General features: G+C 44.9%; 2 protein-coding genes across 2 annotated transcripts; one reads left to right on the forward strand and one right to left on the reverse strand.

Annotated features, from left to right (window-relative positions):
• Positions 1-1,543: 1,543 nt before the first annotated feature.
• Positions 1,544-12,427, reverse strand: LOC105417455 (hepatitis A virus cellular receptor 1 homolog). The gene is made up of 10 exons (XM_011611210.2): positions 12,305-12,427; positions 9,556-9,599; positions 8,175-8,341; positions 3,233-3,295; positions 2,840-3,026; positions 2,588-2,727; positions 2,403-2,498; positions 2,233-2,288; positions 2,004-2,112; positions 1,544-1,902 (listed from the first exon to the last, which is right to left on the reverse strand). Exons 4-10 carry the CDS (start codon positions 3,279-3,281, stop codon positions 1,829-1,831), a joined length of 711 nt encoding a protein of 236 aa, XP_011609512.1. The 5' UTR covers positions 3,282-3,295; positions 8,175-8,341; positions 9,556-9,599; positions 12,305-12,427; the 3' UTR covers positions 1,544-1,828.
• LOC101063369 (alpha-1A adrenergic receptor-like) lies at positions 11,970-18,205 on the forward strand. The gene is made up of 5 exons (XM_003970881.3): positions 11,970-12,628; positions 13,657-13,908; positions 14,003-14,396; positions 16,546-16,667; positions 16,744-18,205. Exons 1-5 carry the CDS (start codon positions 12,344-12,346, stop codon positions 17,047-17,049), a joined length of 1,359 nt encoding a protein of 452 aa, XP_003970930.3. The 5' UTR covers positions 11,970-12,343; the 3' UTR covers positions 17,050-18,205.
• Positions 18,206-18,258: the final 53 nt, after the last annotated feature.

Raw genomic sequence — 18,258 nt, forward strand, 5'->3', positions numbered from 1 at the left:
TTAACAAACACTTGTTTCCACCCGTTTTCGAAACTGGGACCTTCTGCGTGTTAGGCAGACGTGATAACCACTACGCTATGGAAACTTGCTGACACCCGAGTGGATCGTGCTAGCAGAGATTTCTCCTCTGTAAACCATCAATAAATCGTTGTGGAGGTGTTTGCCTACATAACAGCTAAAGATGTGTATCGCAAAACCATTTGATGATAAAAGGATTTACAAACGGGAGAAAAAAGACCAATGTTTCCACTAGGTATAGAACATGGGATATTTTGCGTGTTAGGCAGACGTGATAACCACTACACTATGGAAACTTGAAGCCGATTAAGTAGACCTTGCTAGCACAGGTTCGAAAAATACAATGATAAATATGTTTGAAACTTATTCTTTAGGATAAAATTTAACAAATAATTTTGTTTCCACTCTTTTTCGAAACAGGGACCTTCTGCATGTTAGGCAGACGTGATAACCACTACGCTATGGAAACTTGCTGACACCCGAGTGGATCGTGCTAGCAGAGATTTCTCCTCTGTAAACCATCAATAAATCGTTGTGGAGGTGTTTTCCTACATAACAGCTAAAGATGTGTATCGCGAAACCATTTGATGATAAAAGGATTTACAAACGGGAGAAAAAAGACCAATGTTTCCACTTGGTATAGAACATGGGATAGTTTGCGTGTTAGGTAGACGTGATAACCACTACACTATGGAAACTTCAAGCCAACTGAGTAGATCTTGCTGGCACAGGCTCAAAAAATACAATTATTAATATGTTTGAAATGTATTTTTTTTGTATAAAATCGGACAAAATTTAACAAACACTTGTTTCCACCCGTTTTTGAAATGGGGACCTTCTGCTTGTTAGGCAGACGTGATAACCACTACACTATGGAAACTTGATGCCAACTGAGTAGATCTTGCTAGCACAGACTCAAAAAATACAATTATTAATATGTTTGAAACTTTTTTTTTTTGGATAAAATTTAACAAATAGTTTTGTTTCCACCTGTTTTCGAAACTGGGACCTTCTGCGTGTGAGGCAGACGTGATAACCACGGCACTATGGAATCTTGAAGCCAACTGAGTAGATCTTGCTAGTAGAGACTCAAAAAATACAATTATTAATATGTTTGAAATGTATTTTTTTGCATAAAATCGGACAAAGTTTAACCATCACTTGTTTCCACCCGTTTTCGAAACTGGGAACTTCTGCGTGTTAGGCAGACGTGATAACCACTACGCTATGGAAATCTGTGTCTAATGTCATCATCATGCCTTACTCTCATGTCACCAACAGAGGGCACTGCAGTGGACAACAGTGCCGACAATGACTGCATGAGTAGTAATGTCAATATTGTTATGCTTTTCTCAAAATTTTCTCAATAACCAATCATAAATTACATCTGTTAATTATTCAAATTTTTACATGCATCAATATGTTTTCGTGTTAATTGTATAAAGATAAATAAAAGATCTAAAAGTTTAAGGAAATAAAAGATTACAACAGTATCTTGGGAGGGAAATGTGAGGCATTTAAATGGACTTTTTGAGAAAAGAAGATAAATGTGGAGAAAACGTTTAAACCTGCATAAAAGTGTGAAATTATTTTAATTGACAATTGCATATATACAGTGGTCACGCTGGAAAAGGTTAGTTTCTAGTAGTTGTAGACAAGATCGGTACAAAATTTAAGCATTTTAAACAACCTGTTTGGCTGAAATTAGGTGACCTGTAAACCACCTTTATTTTTTTTTTGGCGGGAGGCAGATACAACTGTGTGTTCATCCCAGGAGGGATGAACACACAGTTGTATCTGTGATGATCTTCTACACAGTGTTCTCCTCTTCTGTTTGGCTCAGCCAACGATCAGTGTTTGCTCTTCTGTTGGTGCCACAGAATCCTGCAGATGAACCAATTAAAAGTAACTTTCAGAACTTGATCTTACGTGTGCGTGTGTGTGTGTGTGTGTGTGTGTGGTGGCGGGGGTGGGGGGGCACTGACTGTAGGCAGCAGTCAGGAGCAACGCTGGGATGAAGACGATGAAGGATGCCCTCACTGTGTTTCCAATGAAGCCCAGCAGACTGTTGGCTCGCTCCTGTTTGATTGATGACTGTTCGGAAACGGGAAAGAGGCAAATCTTCACTCCTCTATTGCCTTGGCAACTCACGCTATCTCACGTTTTACCATCACTGGGGCCACGTGCAGATGGGATGACACCAGAAACTTTTACCTGAACTCGTGCCACCATTGGTCCTGTGCTGTTGTCACCACTTTCACCAGTGAAACCTGTCAGGTGAAAAAATATTGGTTTAAATATGTGTGGATGTGTGATGTGACCAGTAATGTAGTAATGTTGCATGATGTCATGCCTGACATTGATCGGGTGGCCCTCATACGCACCGTACTGCAGCGTCGTATTTGGTGCATTCAGGATCTCAGTACTTGTGTCGTCCCTGAGCAGAGACACTTCTGTCGTAGATGAGACCCAATAACGAGCTGTAGGATGAGATTTAGGACATTTAAAAGACAATTAGTTGTGCACAGCTGTTTGTTATTTATGTTCGCTTGTGGGCGAACGGTCATACGGTGTATGATGATCAAATGAATGGTAGCTATCTGGTCATTGAAGAGCCCGGGCAGCTGAACTCTGCAGTGGTAGTAACCAGTGTCTGCGACTCGAGAGCTGAGGATTGACAGAGATGAGGAAGAGGAAGAGACAGAGTACCTACAAGCAACAGCAAATGTTAAAAAAAAGAGATTAATAACAGAGATTCTGAATGATAATCAAAGCAGAACAGCTTTTTGACCCCTTGAGCTGGACTTTGACCCCCTGTTACCTGTATGATTTCCTGTAGGTGACCCGGTTTCCAACTGCATTGATGACTGCATTGTGACAGTTAAACACAGACGGTTCTCCTCTTCCCCAGCAGACCTCCAACCCTCCCTGGCCCGCAGCCTGGGTGCGACATGGCAGCCTAACCTTCCGCCCAGCAAAGCCCACCACTGTCTCTGTGGACACACACTCTAAAATGGACACGAGTATAACGTGTTAGCAAAGGCTGGCAACCATTCTTTGTGATGAGCGGCGTCATGTCGTTCTGTGGAGAAAATTTGGCTTCAGAGACTCTTCAGAACCAGTCTGGAGTTGCTTCCGAGACTGTGCAGGAGTTCAATCACATCAAATTACGTTGGGTCACGTAGTGCCGGAGAAGAAACGCAGCCAGACTCACCTGTTAGGACAAAGACGGCGATAAAAGCGCAGCGAAGGAGCGGCAGCATGTTGATGTGTCGGACTGACGGATGGACAGAGAGGAAAAGAGGATGATTCAGCCAGACCAGTGACTGAGCTCACTTCTCTTTTTCCTTTCATTTCTTTTTTTAGCATCCCTTGTCACCCGTTTCTGTAGAGCTCTCAGCTACGGGGTTAGCATTTGCACACCGTAGCGTAGCGGCTCGTTTCAGGCTGAACGTTGAGGGAAAAACATGATAAACGAAGATCCATAATCCAACTTGAGCAAAGGCTGGTTTCTAAAATCTGTTTTCTATAAGATCCCCTTACTCTCTTCTTTCCTTCCCTAATCTCCTCCCTTTGCTTCCTCTCCTTGTTCTAATATCGGCTGTTTACCGACAGTCAAAACAGTCGGTGTCAAAGGTCGGTTTTTCTTGGCCCCTTTTCTGATTTTGTGCCACATTCCCCTTTAATCAAATTCCTCCAGCTGAAACAGAAATATACCATTTATTTACACAACATATTAAATTCTGTTTTACAGTATATGAGCTCCCATAATGCATTTGGCTTCTGCCCCCGTGATATACAGTGACCTGATTCTGTTAACTCTCAGTTGTTGGTGCAGCTTCATCCATCCGTTTTTTAAAGCGTAATTTATTCCTAATTTGGTCCAATTTGGAGTCTCAACCCAATGTGTAATACACAGAAATGATCCTCCTATTCTTTAAAAGTGACTGTTATTTTTCCTACTTAGGCCCATGGAATGAGCTAATGCTACAAAATGCTTCCTCATTCATTATTCATGCATTTATCGCAGTCGTTTCTCATTTATAAAGGTTACAACATCTGGTTCCAGGTCCAGTAACACACTGTGCTGACCGGCCCAGGTTGGCAGAGTCCCTGGTGTTGCACTAAATTAATGAGATCTTTTTGGAGCTTTTGGACTTTTAACAACCAAAATATGTTGTTAGCATAGGACCAGGCATTAGAACTGCTCCTGCCTGCTGTAGGGATCGATCTCACATGGCTGCAGGACAGAGTCAGAAGATCATTAGGATCTGGGCCATGCGGGTTTATAAAAGGTCTGATTTCAATAAATAGGCATTGTCACAAGATGTCAAAGCCAAGCTGATGTACTGACAATCTTGGGGGCTTACTTCACGGCAGACGTCCGTGAAATTAAAAATTGTGTTTAAAATCAGCGCTGAGTCGAGTGACTGATGCGCACGAGGAGGTCAGGGTGCTTCAGCAGTGTGGATAGTTGCAGTTTATTTCCTGGATGTTTAATGTTTGGGAGAGCTCTGACACCACTTTCAGGAGGAGCTTTCTGAAGTCTTTATTTGGGAATGTTCAGAGGTCCGTGAAGAACTGAAGACTGTAGATCTGCGGCAGGAATGGGACTCAAGAATTCAGTAAAAAGTCAAAATACTATAAATTGAAGGCAGCTGGTTTCTTTTTTGCGTCCTTGAAGCTCTTTCGTTTCTAACAAGCGGCTGGAACTGTTACATTATTATCCAAGATAATTATCATTGCTACAGCTTCAACATTGTCATGGAAGCATGCAAATAAATCATCAACTCTGACCACTGGGAGACAAATAAACTCTCCCGATGGTTTATCGTGAAGATTGAACCTGGTTCAGTGAAGATGATATGTTAAAATATGTTAATAATTCTGCCAGCAAAGTAGAAATCTTTCCAGTTTAGGCAACTCGAGCACCGCAGTCCCACATTAGCATTTTGCTAATTAGCCTCAATCCGAACGGCTTCACCGGCGCGGAAGCACTCAGAGTTAATTCTGCCCACTCCTGCTCGTCCACATTACCATCGCAGAAATTAGCAGCGGCGCGTCTGAATCACTGAGTGCTGTTAGCCGGATGCTCGTGTCAGGTGAAGTGGGAAAGACAAAAAGGGTCTCTGCAAGGATGGAGTGGGATGGCAGAGAGGAGTGAGTCGTTTCTATAGTGACCGTCTGATCAGAGCCCGCTTTAATAGGCCGACCGACCAGCCTGTAACACCTGTAACTCGCCCATGACGCTCCCACTCTCCTGGCAATCAGCAGCTAAGTATATTATTTTCACCTTCGGCTCCTCGCTGACTCTACTTCAGCTCTACTCAGAGCCACAAATACAGAAAGTAAAAGTCATATTAGGTCATTTGGTGTTCGGACTTTTGGCAAACTGCAGAAGAGCTTCCCGGCCCATCTAATGTGATTTTTATGGGTCACGTTGCTCCGACCTTTTGTTTTACACCTTAGCATTTGCGTGACATCTAACCTCGAAGCAGCGTTCTCTTCTGCTAATTCTCCTGAAACGCGCCCCTGCTTTATTCCTTGGAGCACTCAGGCTGTTTAACGAGTCAGGTGGGAGATCAAATAAAAGGACTGTGATAAACGCACGAACAGAACAAGGTCGTAACTGTCGTCTGAGACCGAACTCAATTTCAGCCCTTTAAAAAAAGGTTCTTCTTCTTCCTACGTCACTAGCTGGGGTGGAAACACTGAAGTAGCAGCTTGATGAGGCTCTTGGTGTTCGAGTGATCTGATTTTAGAGTTTCTGGGCTCAGATTTCAGTGGTGGAATGTGAGTAAGTGCACACGGGTGACTGACTACTTCCTGAGGAGGAAAAACAGACAGTATTTAACCAAATTCCCAGTGATCCACCTCCAATACACAAGCCCAAGTTAAAAATACTCAATGATGGCGGAAAAAACTGCAAATTTCTTTGTAGCAGAAAATCGAACCGTGATGAACGTCGGCGTGGCGACGAGTCCTTAAATAACCTGTCTGAACGATTGTCCGTAGAGGTAGCACAAATTCACTTGTCAGGTTTCAAAGGCCTCCGGAGAGTGTGCACGATGCCTCTTTTCCGCCTATAAAACCTTCCTGTGGTCTCGGGGGAGGAGGGGGGGGGGGGGGTGATTGCAGCCAAAATTGGTGCTGAAGTGACCTGCAGGAACAATAAAGGACTGAAGATTGATATATCATCACATGTGACTTGTTTACTGTATTTACAGGTGAATTACCAAGCTTCTATCTCAACAGGGCTCAGACTCTCGATAGCGCTCGTAACTCTTTACAGCGGATTATCTGTCCACTTTACTTAAAAGCTCAGCTGGTCCAGGACCTGTTAAAAGCAGGTTCTGACTCAACGGTCCAAATGTTTAAACACATGCGGCGAGTCCTTGTCACAAGTCTTCCTGAAACAGTCTGACACAATCCTGCTAAAACGCAGACGTTTAACCCTTTCTGCTCTGACAGTTCGCCGCCCACAGCATCAGCTGGCCCTCAGTAACGCCGGGTCACATGATGAAAGGTCGCGGGGAAATAGCTTGTAAGGCGTCAGTGCTGGCTCATGTCGGCCATCTTTATAAACAGTAGGCGCATTAATTTCCAGCGGGATTAAAAACAGGAAACAATTTCCTGGCTGTTGAGGAGTTTCTCTAACTGTCACTTTCAAACGCTCCGTCATCCAGCTGTTGCCAGAGACGCGGGGCAGAGTTGAGGGTAAACCGCGCCGACCTTTCTGGACTTGATTGTGACAAATCACCTGGAGAGCGAAAGCTGCCGCGGAGACCAAAGCAAACATCCCGAGACTCCACAAAGACAAACGGTCCAAACGCTTGGGATTAAACAGAAAAGGAGGGGAGCCTTATTTGGCCACGGTGACAATGGAAATGTATTTAGTTAACAAGCTAATTAATCTGCACCACGCTGACTCCAGGCTTGGATACATTAATATTCCTGTGTTTTCTTGCAGATATGGAAATGTGGCGCTCAAACAGAAGAGATGTCTCCTAATATAGACGATTACTGAAGCTGGCGATGAAGGACAAAGCAAGGACACCTTCTCTGCTAGCAACATCAGCGGAGAAGCAACAAGCTAATCTGTTCACCTTGACGCAGGTTAATAAAAAAAATATATACAGCTTTTTGTTCTAGCTATTTAATTCCACTCTGCAATAGATTCGTGATGATTTTTGGTGATTTTACAGATCTGCAGATTGTTCCGGATTTTCTCAAGATGCTGTGTTTTATCATTAACTCCTTTATTGACGCCCGATTGATCTGTGGACTCAGTGTAATGGTTTACTAACTTTACTAACATGTTTTACTGAAAGTGTTTCACTCCATTAAATAATTTGGGGTGACTGATGGGTGAAATGGGCCTTTTCATTGACTCGCAAGCTTAAAAAATCAGCTACTAAATGCTTAGATGTGGGAGGCGGGTTCGATTTGGGAGGACCAGCCAGTTCTTTAATTGTTCATCCTCAGTAGACGATAAATAAATCACATCTAAAATAGAGCAGTGACGAATGTCCATCCGCCCTCCGTGTTTAATAAAGCAACTGAAGGAGAACTCGTGTCTGCTGTCAGACACCAGCTGTGCCCCGTCATCCTCCTCCTCTTCATCCTTCAATCTGTCTTCTTTTGAACCATCCGGTTGCGTAATGTGAGGCTCCGCTCCTGCCCCCCCTCCCTTCCGTCCAGCAGCGTCCATCAGCATCTTACACAGCAGCACACAATTTAAATGGAAGACGTTCACATGTGAATCTGACTGCTGGTGTTTTTCTGGTGCCGCCATGTCTTTTCAAAGTGGGTGAATTCTGTATGACAGGCCTCTAAAGGCTTCAGCATGTCTGGAATCTGTGTGATAAATCAGATATGTCTTGGTCCGAGTAATCAGCTCCGCTCTCTCATGAATTCACCCTGAGCATCACAGATGTAATTTCAGGAATGCAGGGATGAAATTTAAAGGGGCAGTCTGCAATTTTTAGCCCTTTTAACATGCCAGCTAATGGCTGGAGGTCAAAGGGCAGAGGAAGACCTCGGCGCTGCCATTTTAATGTTGGGTCAGATGAGCTGTTTTTAGAGTCACTGAGGCCCAGTCTGGGGCGTCTCCTTCAGTATTGGGACAACTGCATGAAGATAAATTTACCACGCACCAGTTCTGCTCCTTCTATGGAAAACAGCCTCTGTTGCCACTAGGTCAGAGGTCAGAGAATCAGCTCCCTTGTGACGAGCACAGTACACCTGAAGGGATTAATGAATCTCACGGGATCCACTCAGCCGGGGCAGCTCTTTGGAACTCCATTACGAAACCGCTCTGCACCTGAAGATAAGAGGGAGCCAGATTAAACAAAGTAATCTGCAGGCTTTGTAAAAACCATTTAATGGCATATTTATGTATTTATTTTCTTGCAACCAGCGAGTGTAAATCACCCCGCAGATGAAACGAACGAGGTGATTAGATGGACAGATCAAGTTAAATCTGTCATTCATACATGTGTGGAAGATTCCTGCCTTTTAAAAAAAAAAACATTTTAAAAAAAATAGATGGCCGTCTTGGGAATTATCCCTCAGGGATCGAGGAGGTCCTGACATATTTGTACTGCGATTCTTTTATTGTTTTGGCTGCACTCTCATTGAATCCAGTCACCACAAACACTTTGTCGGCTTTTCCCAACAAAAACGTGGAGTTTATTTTTTCAGGGAAAGTGTCGGTTTGGGTTTAAAATAGACTCTTTAACAATATGCTGGTACAATAGATGTAATGCTAACTTCAGGGTGTGTGTGTGTACTGAGGAGCGTAAGGCAGGAAGCCTCAGTCAGCAGGTCATTCTCTCTGTAGCTGAATAACAGGCAGCCCAGTGACAATGGAACAACCCACAGCCCACCTGGGGATCCCCCAAAACATTTTCGGAGTGGAATTCACTCCATAAACTGTATGAAGTGGTGACAACTGGCCAGACGTTGAGCACTGGGACAGAATTCCACAGTATGACGCTGACTATTATAGACGTTAACAAGCAGAAAGACCGGATGCTGCCGACGGAGGTCTGCAGGAGCCTGAATCTGCGCAGAAAATGGGGAAGAATATTGGAAAAAAGGGCAGAAATGTGTTAAAGATTAAAAAAAAGATCTGATATTGTGGCTCAGTGAGACGCATCCTGGGGACGTTTGAGCGGTTTTTCTGGGCTGCCTGACGTTGTGACGGACAGTTTGGTACCGGGATGATGGCGGGAGGGTCATGGGAAGGAGCGGTCCAGACGTGATCCAGATTTCCTCTGGAAGCCGAAAGATCCGGACTATTTGTGTTTAAGATTTAAAGGGATTTAAAGGGAACTGAAATGTCTGAGGAGCTGTGGAGCCGCCGGTTCCCTGCCCTCAGCAGCCAGGACGGGAATAAGATGGTGCCGTAATTTCAGAGTGCTTCTAATAAATGCGCCAATTTGTCGTAGATCATCGAGCCGGTCGGCTCATTAACTTTTTTTTAGCCGGAGGAGAGCAGCGTCGCGCGGATAAATCAACACCGACGTTTATTACCTGTCCTCGTCCCGCCGTCCCAGTAGGACAAGATGATCCTGGACCTGAATAAATACAGGTAAACTGAATTAAACATCCAGATATTTGGTCCCAGCTGCTTGAATGTGAAGACTTTCTGCTTTTCTGCTTTTCCTTTTTTGTCGCATCAATGTAACAGTTTAGACTGCTGGAGTCATCTCTGCTGCTGAGGCCTTCTTTCTAGGTTTTTTAATTTTGAGGGTATTTTTATCTTTATCATAACGCTGAGACGTCTTGAATTTTATATTAGGATGAAGTCAGAGCCAGATGACCCCTGGCTCACCTTCAGATGAGCCCGACAGCTAATATTGACGCGATAACAGTCTCTCTCTCTCTATCCCCCCTATACACACACATCACACACACACACACACACGCACACACACGCACACACACACACACACACACACACACACACACACCTTGTGAGCATAGTATCAAAAGCGGCAGCTCTCTTTGAGGCATTCACGAGCTGAGGCCTCAGCTGTTTTCAGGAGATCTTCTCTGAGGGGTAAATAACACGTCCGTCCTCTAATCACAGCGACACAGACGACAACGCAGCCACAAATTCTAACTTTTACAGCGGACGGCAGGTTGAACGAGCCCCCTTTAATGAGCCACTCTGCAGAATTAGTTTTCGGGAGTGTTTGCGGGATAACGGCGGCGTGATGAATGCGTTGCCCCCTGCTTTGTTCGGATGGTGACGCGTTGCACGTTTGGGTTGTGCGAAATCTCGGCTCCCGCCATGCGGAGAAAACAGGGAGTGAAGGTTCCTTTTCCCAAGCCTCTAATCAGCGACTGTTCCTCATCCGCTGACGTCGCCGTCTCCATATAGACTCTATAGATTAAAATGGCAGAGGTGTCGAGTCGGCTTTATTTATTTTTGATTAGGTCAGTGAGAATTTCTCCACCCAGCTGAAGTCCTCGACCACGATTGGCTGCCTCTCTTCCCTCACGACATCACATCAACAAGAAGTTATTGTTGCTCTGCTGCCAACAGCATGGTGCACATTTCTAACTGATCTGAAAATAGATCTCACACACACACACACACAAGCACACACACACACACACACTAAACTGATATCGACTCAAACCAGTCAAGCTTGGCAGGAATGAACTGGGAGTTCTGGGTGTAATGAGGGTTGTGATTTGCTCTTTTCTAGATCAGACTGTGCAGATGTTGTTTGTCACGTCCGGAAACACCAATGTCGGAGCGTTTTCAAGACATTTTAACGTGACTCTTGTTCTACATTGTTACTGTTTTCCTCCCAGTAGCTGGATTCAGATTGTAAGTAATCTCCCGATCTTCTATCAAACCAGCAGGTGATGCTGGTCCAGCTCTAAAACCCACTGAGGTAGATCCCTCCAAACAAGAGAAGACACACTTCATTAAGACAATTTGTCAAAGATATCCAAATTTGATGGCAGACCAGTCTTACTGTTCATTATCTATAACTAAAGTAGGTTTGAAGTCTCTGTGTGTGTGTGTGTGTGTGTGTGTGTGTGTGTGTGTGTGTGTGTGTGTGTGTGTGTGTGTGTGTGTGTGAGTGTGTGTGTGTGTGTGTACTATCTCTACACACCATTTGCAACCTCACTGAAGCCTGTTGAAGCTACTCTGTCAAATCACACTTAATTATTTGCTGTTTCACGCTTTCCGACCAGGCTGATTGACGTGTGAAACGTCTGACTGACCTCCACCTGTGAAAAAGGAAGAACGGACGACAGCCGAGGGAGCAAATATTAGCAAAACTGTGTGGGGAGAAGTTGGTTCATAAAGCAGATCGCAAACAAACCAAGAGTGGATCCAAATAGACCTTTGAACAGCAGTCGTGGGTCGATGAGCGACTGACCAACCTATCACATCTCCTCCATTATACTGAACATTTATTTAGTCTAAAATCTGATTTTTTTTTTCCTCTGACAAATGATTTGTCTTTGCATAAAATGTGTATTTTGATCATTCTGTGCTGCATCTTGCTGTGGTGATGTCACACATGATAAAGAGGACATTTTCTTTGTTCTCATATAACAAAATTACAGTATTACGATTTTTTTTTAAAGTTATGAGTCTACATTGAAAAGTGACGTGATTCCACTATGTAAAAATCTGTCTGCCAAAAATGTACATTTGGCACCATTAAATTTGATGCTTTGAAACCGACTATTATTCATAGTTTAGAGTGATTTCTGGTCATCGGTTCTGATCGGTTGGATATTTGATCACACCTCCAGGCCGCCTTGGTCCAACCTGCTTTGACAACTGAGATTAAACTCAAAAAAAGTTCCGTGTTGTTTTTCAGAGAGAGAGAGACCGAGAGGGAGGGAGAGAGAGTTAGTGTCTCTCTCCCACCGTGAGGGACGGATGCAGCACTTTCTATCCGAACTTTCCCACATTAAACACTTGGACCATAAAAGGACACGCAGATCTGTGACCCGCTTCTGAATCAGCAGGTTGACCCGAGGAGGAGCTTTCTGGCGACGGTCTGGGCGCGCGAGATCACCCGAAACTACACCTGATGCGCGCGCCTCTTGCGCCACGAGCGCTCCGGTCGCCTTCCAGGTGTTATCGATAAATCGATTGGTTCTTACGTTGGAAGTCGGTTTGGATCGTGGACCGGGGCCGGTTGGGAGTCTGTGAACTCTTGCTGGGAGGATACGAAAGCGCGCCCCGGCGGTGGTTCCCGCGTCAGAACACCTAATTTAGGCTAAAATAGCAAAATATTCCCACCTCAGGTCGGAGCAGGGGCGGCTGTCCTCCGCCTTCGGGATGAGCCTGTGGACCAACCGCTCCTCTGCGGGGCCGATGGGCTCCAACTCCTCCATCAACGGCTCGCAGCCCGGCGCCGCCCCGCTGGACCTCAGCCGGGCGGTGCCGGTGGGCATGGTCCTGGCGTTCTTCATCATGTTCGCCATCGTCGGGAACATTTTGGTGATTCTGGCTGTGGTGTGCAACCGTCACCTGCGGATCCCCACCAACTACTTCATCATCAACCTGGCCATCGCCGACCTGCTGCTGGGCACCACCGTGCTGCCGGTGTCCGCCACCCTGGAGGTCAGACACACGCACGGTTGTTGCAAAAGTGTCGATTTTCGTTCATAAATTACCTCGATGAAATCCAAATTGGCATCGTTGAATAACCGAATGGAAGAATTAAGCGCTGACAGTGAAGAAATGGAAAAAGATAAAGGGGAACAGTCGGAAATTACATTAATTTAATTTGTCTGAGGTTGGTGATATCCTAGTGCAAACTCATAAATCAATTATATTCTTTAATTTAGAAAGCAAAAAATTAGAAAAAGAGGAAACTCCTAATCAATCTAAATTGGCATTATTTTTTTTCCAACTTAAAAGTAAAACAAAAATGTTTTCCTTTTCACCTCAGTGAATCCAGTCAGAGAAAATGGGAAACGTTCTTGGTTATAGATTAATGCATCTTGGTGTATGTATAAAAATGCCTAGCACCTTTAAAAATATTTGGATGGACCACTGTTAGTGTAAAACTGCTGCTTTGTGAGTCCAGAGATGAAAAAAAACAAAAAACTATTAAATGTGTCCGTAGAAATCATCAGTCCAGTCATCAAACCTAAAACAAAGCCCACAAAGAAGAGACTAAGTGTGGTATATGATCCTGTCCAAGATGTCTGTATGTATGATATAAATCGAATTTTAAGAAAAACATAGATTATTCTTAATCTCGGGGAAACAAACTTCACATGTCAAGGACGTCGTGCCTCTCAGTGATGTCTCTGATGAGTCTTTACCGCCGTCGCAGCTGTTAACTGTTTACACTGTAAGAAGAATCATATATACAACCTACAATATATCACAATAATACTATTAACAACATAAACAATACAATGGAGATAAATGTGGGACGTGCAAGTCCTCCATTCCTTGAAATATCGCAGTGTAAAAGGGAAATCTGCTTCCGGATCCACCAGTGCTGCTGGAAAAATGCCCCACTGAGTGACAAATATTGCTTTAATCCTGCTAAATTTACATAGAACAAATTAGCGTCCTAGTTAGCGCACGTCTCCTTTTCCATTTTTGTTTCTTTAAACCCGACTCGCCCCCGTCAGGTGTTGGATTACTGGGTGTTCGGCCGGATATTCTGTGACATCTGGGCAGCTGTGGACGTCCTGTGTTGCACGGCATCCATCATGTCCCTGTGCGCCATCTCCATCGACCGCTACATTGGCGTCCGCTACCCGCTGCAGTATCCCATGATCGTCACAGAGCAGCGGGCGCTGCTCGCCATGCTGGGCGTCTGGATTCTCTCCATCGTCATCTCCATCGGCCCACTGCTGGGCTGGAAGCAGCCCCCATCACAGGTACCACTGACCAAAGGCAGATATTTTAGCCGCGTACTGATTAGAGAACTGTCACCATCCCATCAAACTGTGCTAACCTATGTCCGTTCTGCAGGATGACACAGTTTGCGTCATCACCCAGGAACCGTTCTACGCCCTCTTCTCATCGCTCGGGTCCTTTTACATCCCCCTGGCCGTCATCTTGGCCATGTACTTCCGTGTTTATATCGTGGCCAAGCGCACCACCAAGAACCTGGAGGCCGGCGTGATGAAGGAGAGTCAGGAGAACTCCAACGAGCTCACCCTGAGGATCCATTGTCGGAACCAGCAGATCCAAGACCTCTGCCCTTCCTCCAAGGGTGGAAGCGGCGGGTCGTCGGCTGGTCGGAGTACGCTGACCGTCAAGCTTCTCAAGTTCTCCAGAGAAAAGAAAGCCGCCAAGACCCTGGGCGTGGTGGTGGGCATGTTCATTCTCTGCTGGCTGCCCTTCTTCCTGGCTCTGCCCATCGGTAGGTCTAAATCGAACGCACCAAATCTCTTCTGACCAATATTTCTGATCCAATTTGATTCAAGACACGAGGTCTGTTCTTAATCAAACCTCTCAGATTTTTTCCAGTACAGCCAATTTTCCTCTTTGGGGAGCATTCGTACAACTTCAATTCTGTCGCGGTTAAGTTGTACGTAATTAAGAATTCGTAAGCCGTCTGCTGGCATCTCCTCAACTTGAAATATCAAATATGTTGATGACTTTTCACTCCGTCCTGGGCTCATCCATCATGTCTGTGTCTCCAGGGATGCTCATTCGAATGGAACAAATAATGTGTCATGAGAAAATGTGATGCTAAAGTGCAAACCGAATAATATTACAGAAGAAAAGCATTTGGCACCACAGACTTTGGTGGAAAACCTGATTTTTCATCTAAAACCTTCTGGTGTTTCATCAACTTTTCGACATTCCATTTCACATGGCATCGCGCCAGCCAAACGCAGACGGAACGTATGCACTTTACAGACAGTTCGGTTTATTACCTGCACTTGCTGGACGGAGTCTCAGCGGCACATCTGGTCCTGATCTGAAACAGAACATTTAGCTTCATTATCAAACAAAGAGAGACGATAAACCGCAGCAGAATTATGCTGAAATCTGATCGTCTGGATGGACCTTTGTTTGCTCAGAGCGTATTCACACATGTTTTCCAAAGTGTGGCTACACGAAGAAGCTCCAGCACAAAATCAACTCCTTTGTGATGGTTCCTATATGTCCAAACAGAAATTATACGTTCTTTTCCATAATTTTCTGGAGAATTTGCCTTCTGAGTTCTTGTATTTGATCTTTATCACCTAACCACGAGTCTTGAACATCAACAAAAAGAGTCACACCTCCTAAAAAGGTTCCTAGAGTTCCTACCAGAGATCAGCTCTAAGCCGTGGACAGGAGCCGGAATAACATTTGCTGTATTTAAGGTTTGCAGATTCTGAATAAAGTACTGCCCACAATCCCTTGAGCTACAGGTGCTCTTTGGAGAGAGCAGATTTCATAAGAGAGGGGATGAAGAAGTCTTAAACGCATCACTCCTCTGATCACAGGAGGGGGGAACGTGTTGATCCAGCAGGATGTCTGCAGCACAGGCTGCCTTTGGTTAGACAGTCTGGTCTGTTTCTGGTTTCAGATCTTTCCACGTTGTCAAATTACCAATATGAACTCATCAACTACTTTAAATATTATTGCTTTAAAAATTAGGTTGTGCTGGGATTTTACTGCCAATTGTATCCGCTGTTATCTTCAGAAAAAGCTGGCTTGGTTCTTTTGGAGGACAAATTGGGGATGAGCACGATTTGCTGAGCCTGGACAGACGGATGCGTCGTGGTCAGGTGTCCCTCTCTTCTCAGGATATCTAGTTCTAGCTTATATAGTCAGGCAGTGCAGCCTGCGGCACTGGATGGCCTTACAAGTCCATGTTCAGGGAAAATAATCCAAGTGCTGAAGGATGTATCAAAAGAACATTACATTCCTGATACTCCAAAACCTACAAAAATCCTCCAGCAGGCTGAGGATCACCTGCACCATCGAAGGGTCACAACTTTGTTGGGCTGAGAGGGGAGAACCAGCTAGCTGGGGTAGCGGTGCTGCTAGCTGATGACAACACTTCATCAATCCTCATTTTCTGTTCCACCTGTCAGTGATGATAACAACAATACACCCTACTATCTGTTGTGATCCAGGATTCCCAGTTGTGTTTTTCCTGCAGGGGGCGTGGTGGAGCCATGCTCCGGCCACCTGTTGGCGCACCTGCAGGACATCAGTGATCAGCCGCCTATTTAAGGTCTAAGACTCCAGCCTACCAGTGTTGGAGGATTTTGTGTAACTTGGTATTTCTGGGGTCTTTGTTGGTTTTTGAAGGTTCTTGTGATTTTTGTGGCTCCACGCTGGAGCTCTTGGCGTGCACGCGGAGGACGAACTGTTGCTTCCCAGCAGTCCAGGAGGACTGTCCTTTTGTGTTTGTTTAATAAAACCAATTTTTGGACCTTTCATCACTGCGTCTTGCCTGCGTTCGGGTCCTAAACAACCACGAATCGTAACACTGTCCGCATTTTAAAGTTGATGACGTTCAGGAAGCAATTGCAACATTTTTTTAATGATCTTGTGTGTTTAAATAGGGTCATTCAACCCCAGCCTTCGTCCACCTGAAACGTTTTTCAAAGTCATTTTTTGGCTGGGCTACTTCAACAGCTGTTTAAACCCCATCATCTACCCCTGCTACAGCCGAGAGTTCAAGCAGGTAATGTGCCGCTTGTACCAAGTTTGCTGCTTTTTGGGAACCCCTCAACAGCTCTCTGTTGTTGTTTTTCCCTCAGGCCTTTATTCGGATCCTCCAATGCCAGTGGAAACGGAAGCGCCAGCGATGGCAGGCGTACCCCAACTACCGCCGCCATCAGGGCTCTAACAATTCATCCTTCCTGAACAGCAGCCAGCAGGCGTTGTCCTCCGTCAGCCCCAGCACACAGTACGTTACCTCCAGACCCCACCCTCCAACATGGCCCCACCCCTCTGGTCGAAAGCTTCACTCAGGACCCAGGGGAAGAGGTGGGCCCGGTTCGGTGTCCAGGCTTGCTAAGGACCCGGGGACGGGCATAGTAGTGAATAACGGACAGTGTAAATAAAGAGGGAGCACATGCACAGGGAGCGATGCAGGAAGCTAGGGTGCTAACCGCCCCCTCGCCCCATCTAAATGGGGAGAGCACAAGATGCTCTTCTTAACCACACCTGTGACAAGTGATGGGCTCCTCACACGATGAAGCAGAAAGATATCACTTTTTTCGACGCGTGGGGACATCGCTGCACTGAAGGGACCTTCGCCTCGATGCAACACTCGATGCAGCCGACATTGTAACAGTCTTGTATATTGCTGCAGCTTATGCATGAGCCCTGCAGACAATGATGATGTCATCCACAGTTGATGCCGCTGGTTCTGAAAGATTTATGCGTCGGTCTTACATGTGATCTGTACAAAAGTGATCCTAATACAGCTTGAACATGAACGTTGTAATCTGTAACAGTCCAGTTAAACCCAAAACCAATCAAAGAGTCAAACAACATCAAATTACGTACATTTCATGAGATTTGTTTTAACTTGTCAGACTTCAAGATGGCATCCAGATGTTTTGGCTTTGTTTCCATTCAGTCAGCGAGCATTTACAGTCCTGTGTTCACAACTATGATGCCAAAATTGACCTTCTTCTTCAGTCACTCGGTCTGTATGTTTTTCTTGAAAACCACTAGACTTTCATAGCCATAATCATCCCTCTGACACATGTGTTGTGAAAAATGTAAATGAACTCCTGTGCAGTGTTATGTAACTATTCACCCTGCATTCCTATTCTTAGTATAAGATTTAGTATTTGTGTGCCAACACGCATCCACCCTGTTTCACAATCCTTTGCACTTCAATAACAACCCAAGATGGATAGCTGAAGACTCACTTTAAAAAGGTGGATACTACTGAAGTGGTTCCTGAACAGGGTTGTAGTGTTGAGAGCTGAGATCAAGACACAATGTTATGAATGATAGGCTCCAGTGTGACTGTAATTGTAAATACAATTGTGTGTGCTCTGTAGTAATTACGGTGTATGTAGTTCACAACTATGTTTTTGTGGAAAACGAGCTTTTCTCGCCAATGTCGTTTGAGCACAGCGACACCTAGCGGATGTCAGAGGAAGTGTTAAAGTCTCTGCCCATGTTCATCATCGTTCCCTGTATGCCGGTATACACGAGTGTGAAGGTTGTCCACTGTTAGCAATTAGAATGTTGCACGAAGAACCGATGGTTTTGCCTTAATTATATATATATGTGTGTGTGTGTGTGTATGTATA

The sequence above is a fragment of the Takifugu rubripes genome, chromosome 15 (assembly GCF_901000725.2).
Source record: "Takifugu rubripes chromosome 15, fTakRub1.2, whole genome shotgun sequence".
NCBI classification, from domain to species: Eukaryota; Metazoa; Chordata; class Actinopteri; order Tetraodontiformes; family Tetraodontidae; genus Takifugu; species Takifugu rubripes.

Bases quoted from the DNA above. Each gene is read 5' to 3' on its own strand.
- LOC105417455 (XM_011611210.2), bottom strand. From the start codon at position 3,281: ATGCTGCCGCTCCTTCGCTGCGCTTTTATCGCCGTCTTTGTCCTAACA. The intron at 2,499-2,587 runs GTATGACCGTTC...CTCATCCTACAG, and splicing joins TCATTTGATCATCATACACC to CTCGTTATTGGGTCTCATCT. The intron at 2,289-2,402 runs GTGCGTATGAGG...TTCACCTGACAG, and splicing joins AAATACGACGCTGCAGTACG to GTTTCACTGGTGAAAGTGGT.
- LOC101063369 (XM_003970881.3), top strand. From the start codon at position 12,344: ATGAGCCTGTGGACCAACCGCTCCTCTGCGGGGCCGATGGGCTCCAAC. The intron at 13,909-14,002 runs GTACCACTGACC...TCCGTTCTGCAG, and splicing joins GGAAGCAGCCCCCATCACAG to GATGACACAGTTTGCGTCAT. The intron at 16,668-16,743 runs GTAATGTGCCGC...TTTTTCCCTCAG, and splicing joins ACAGCCGAGAGTTCAAGCAG to GCCTTTATTCGGATCCTCCA.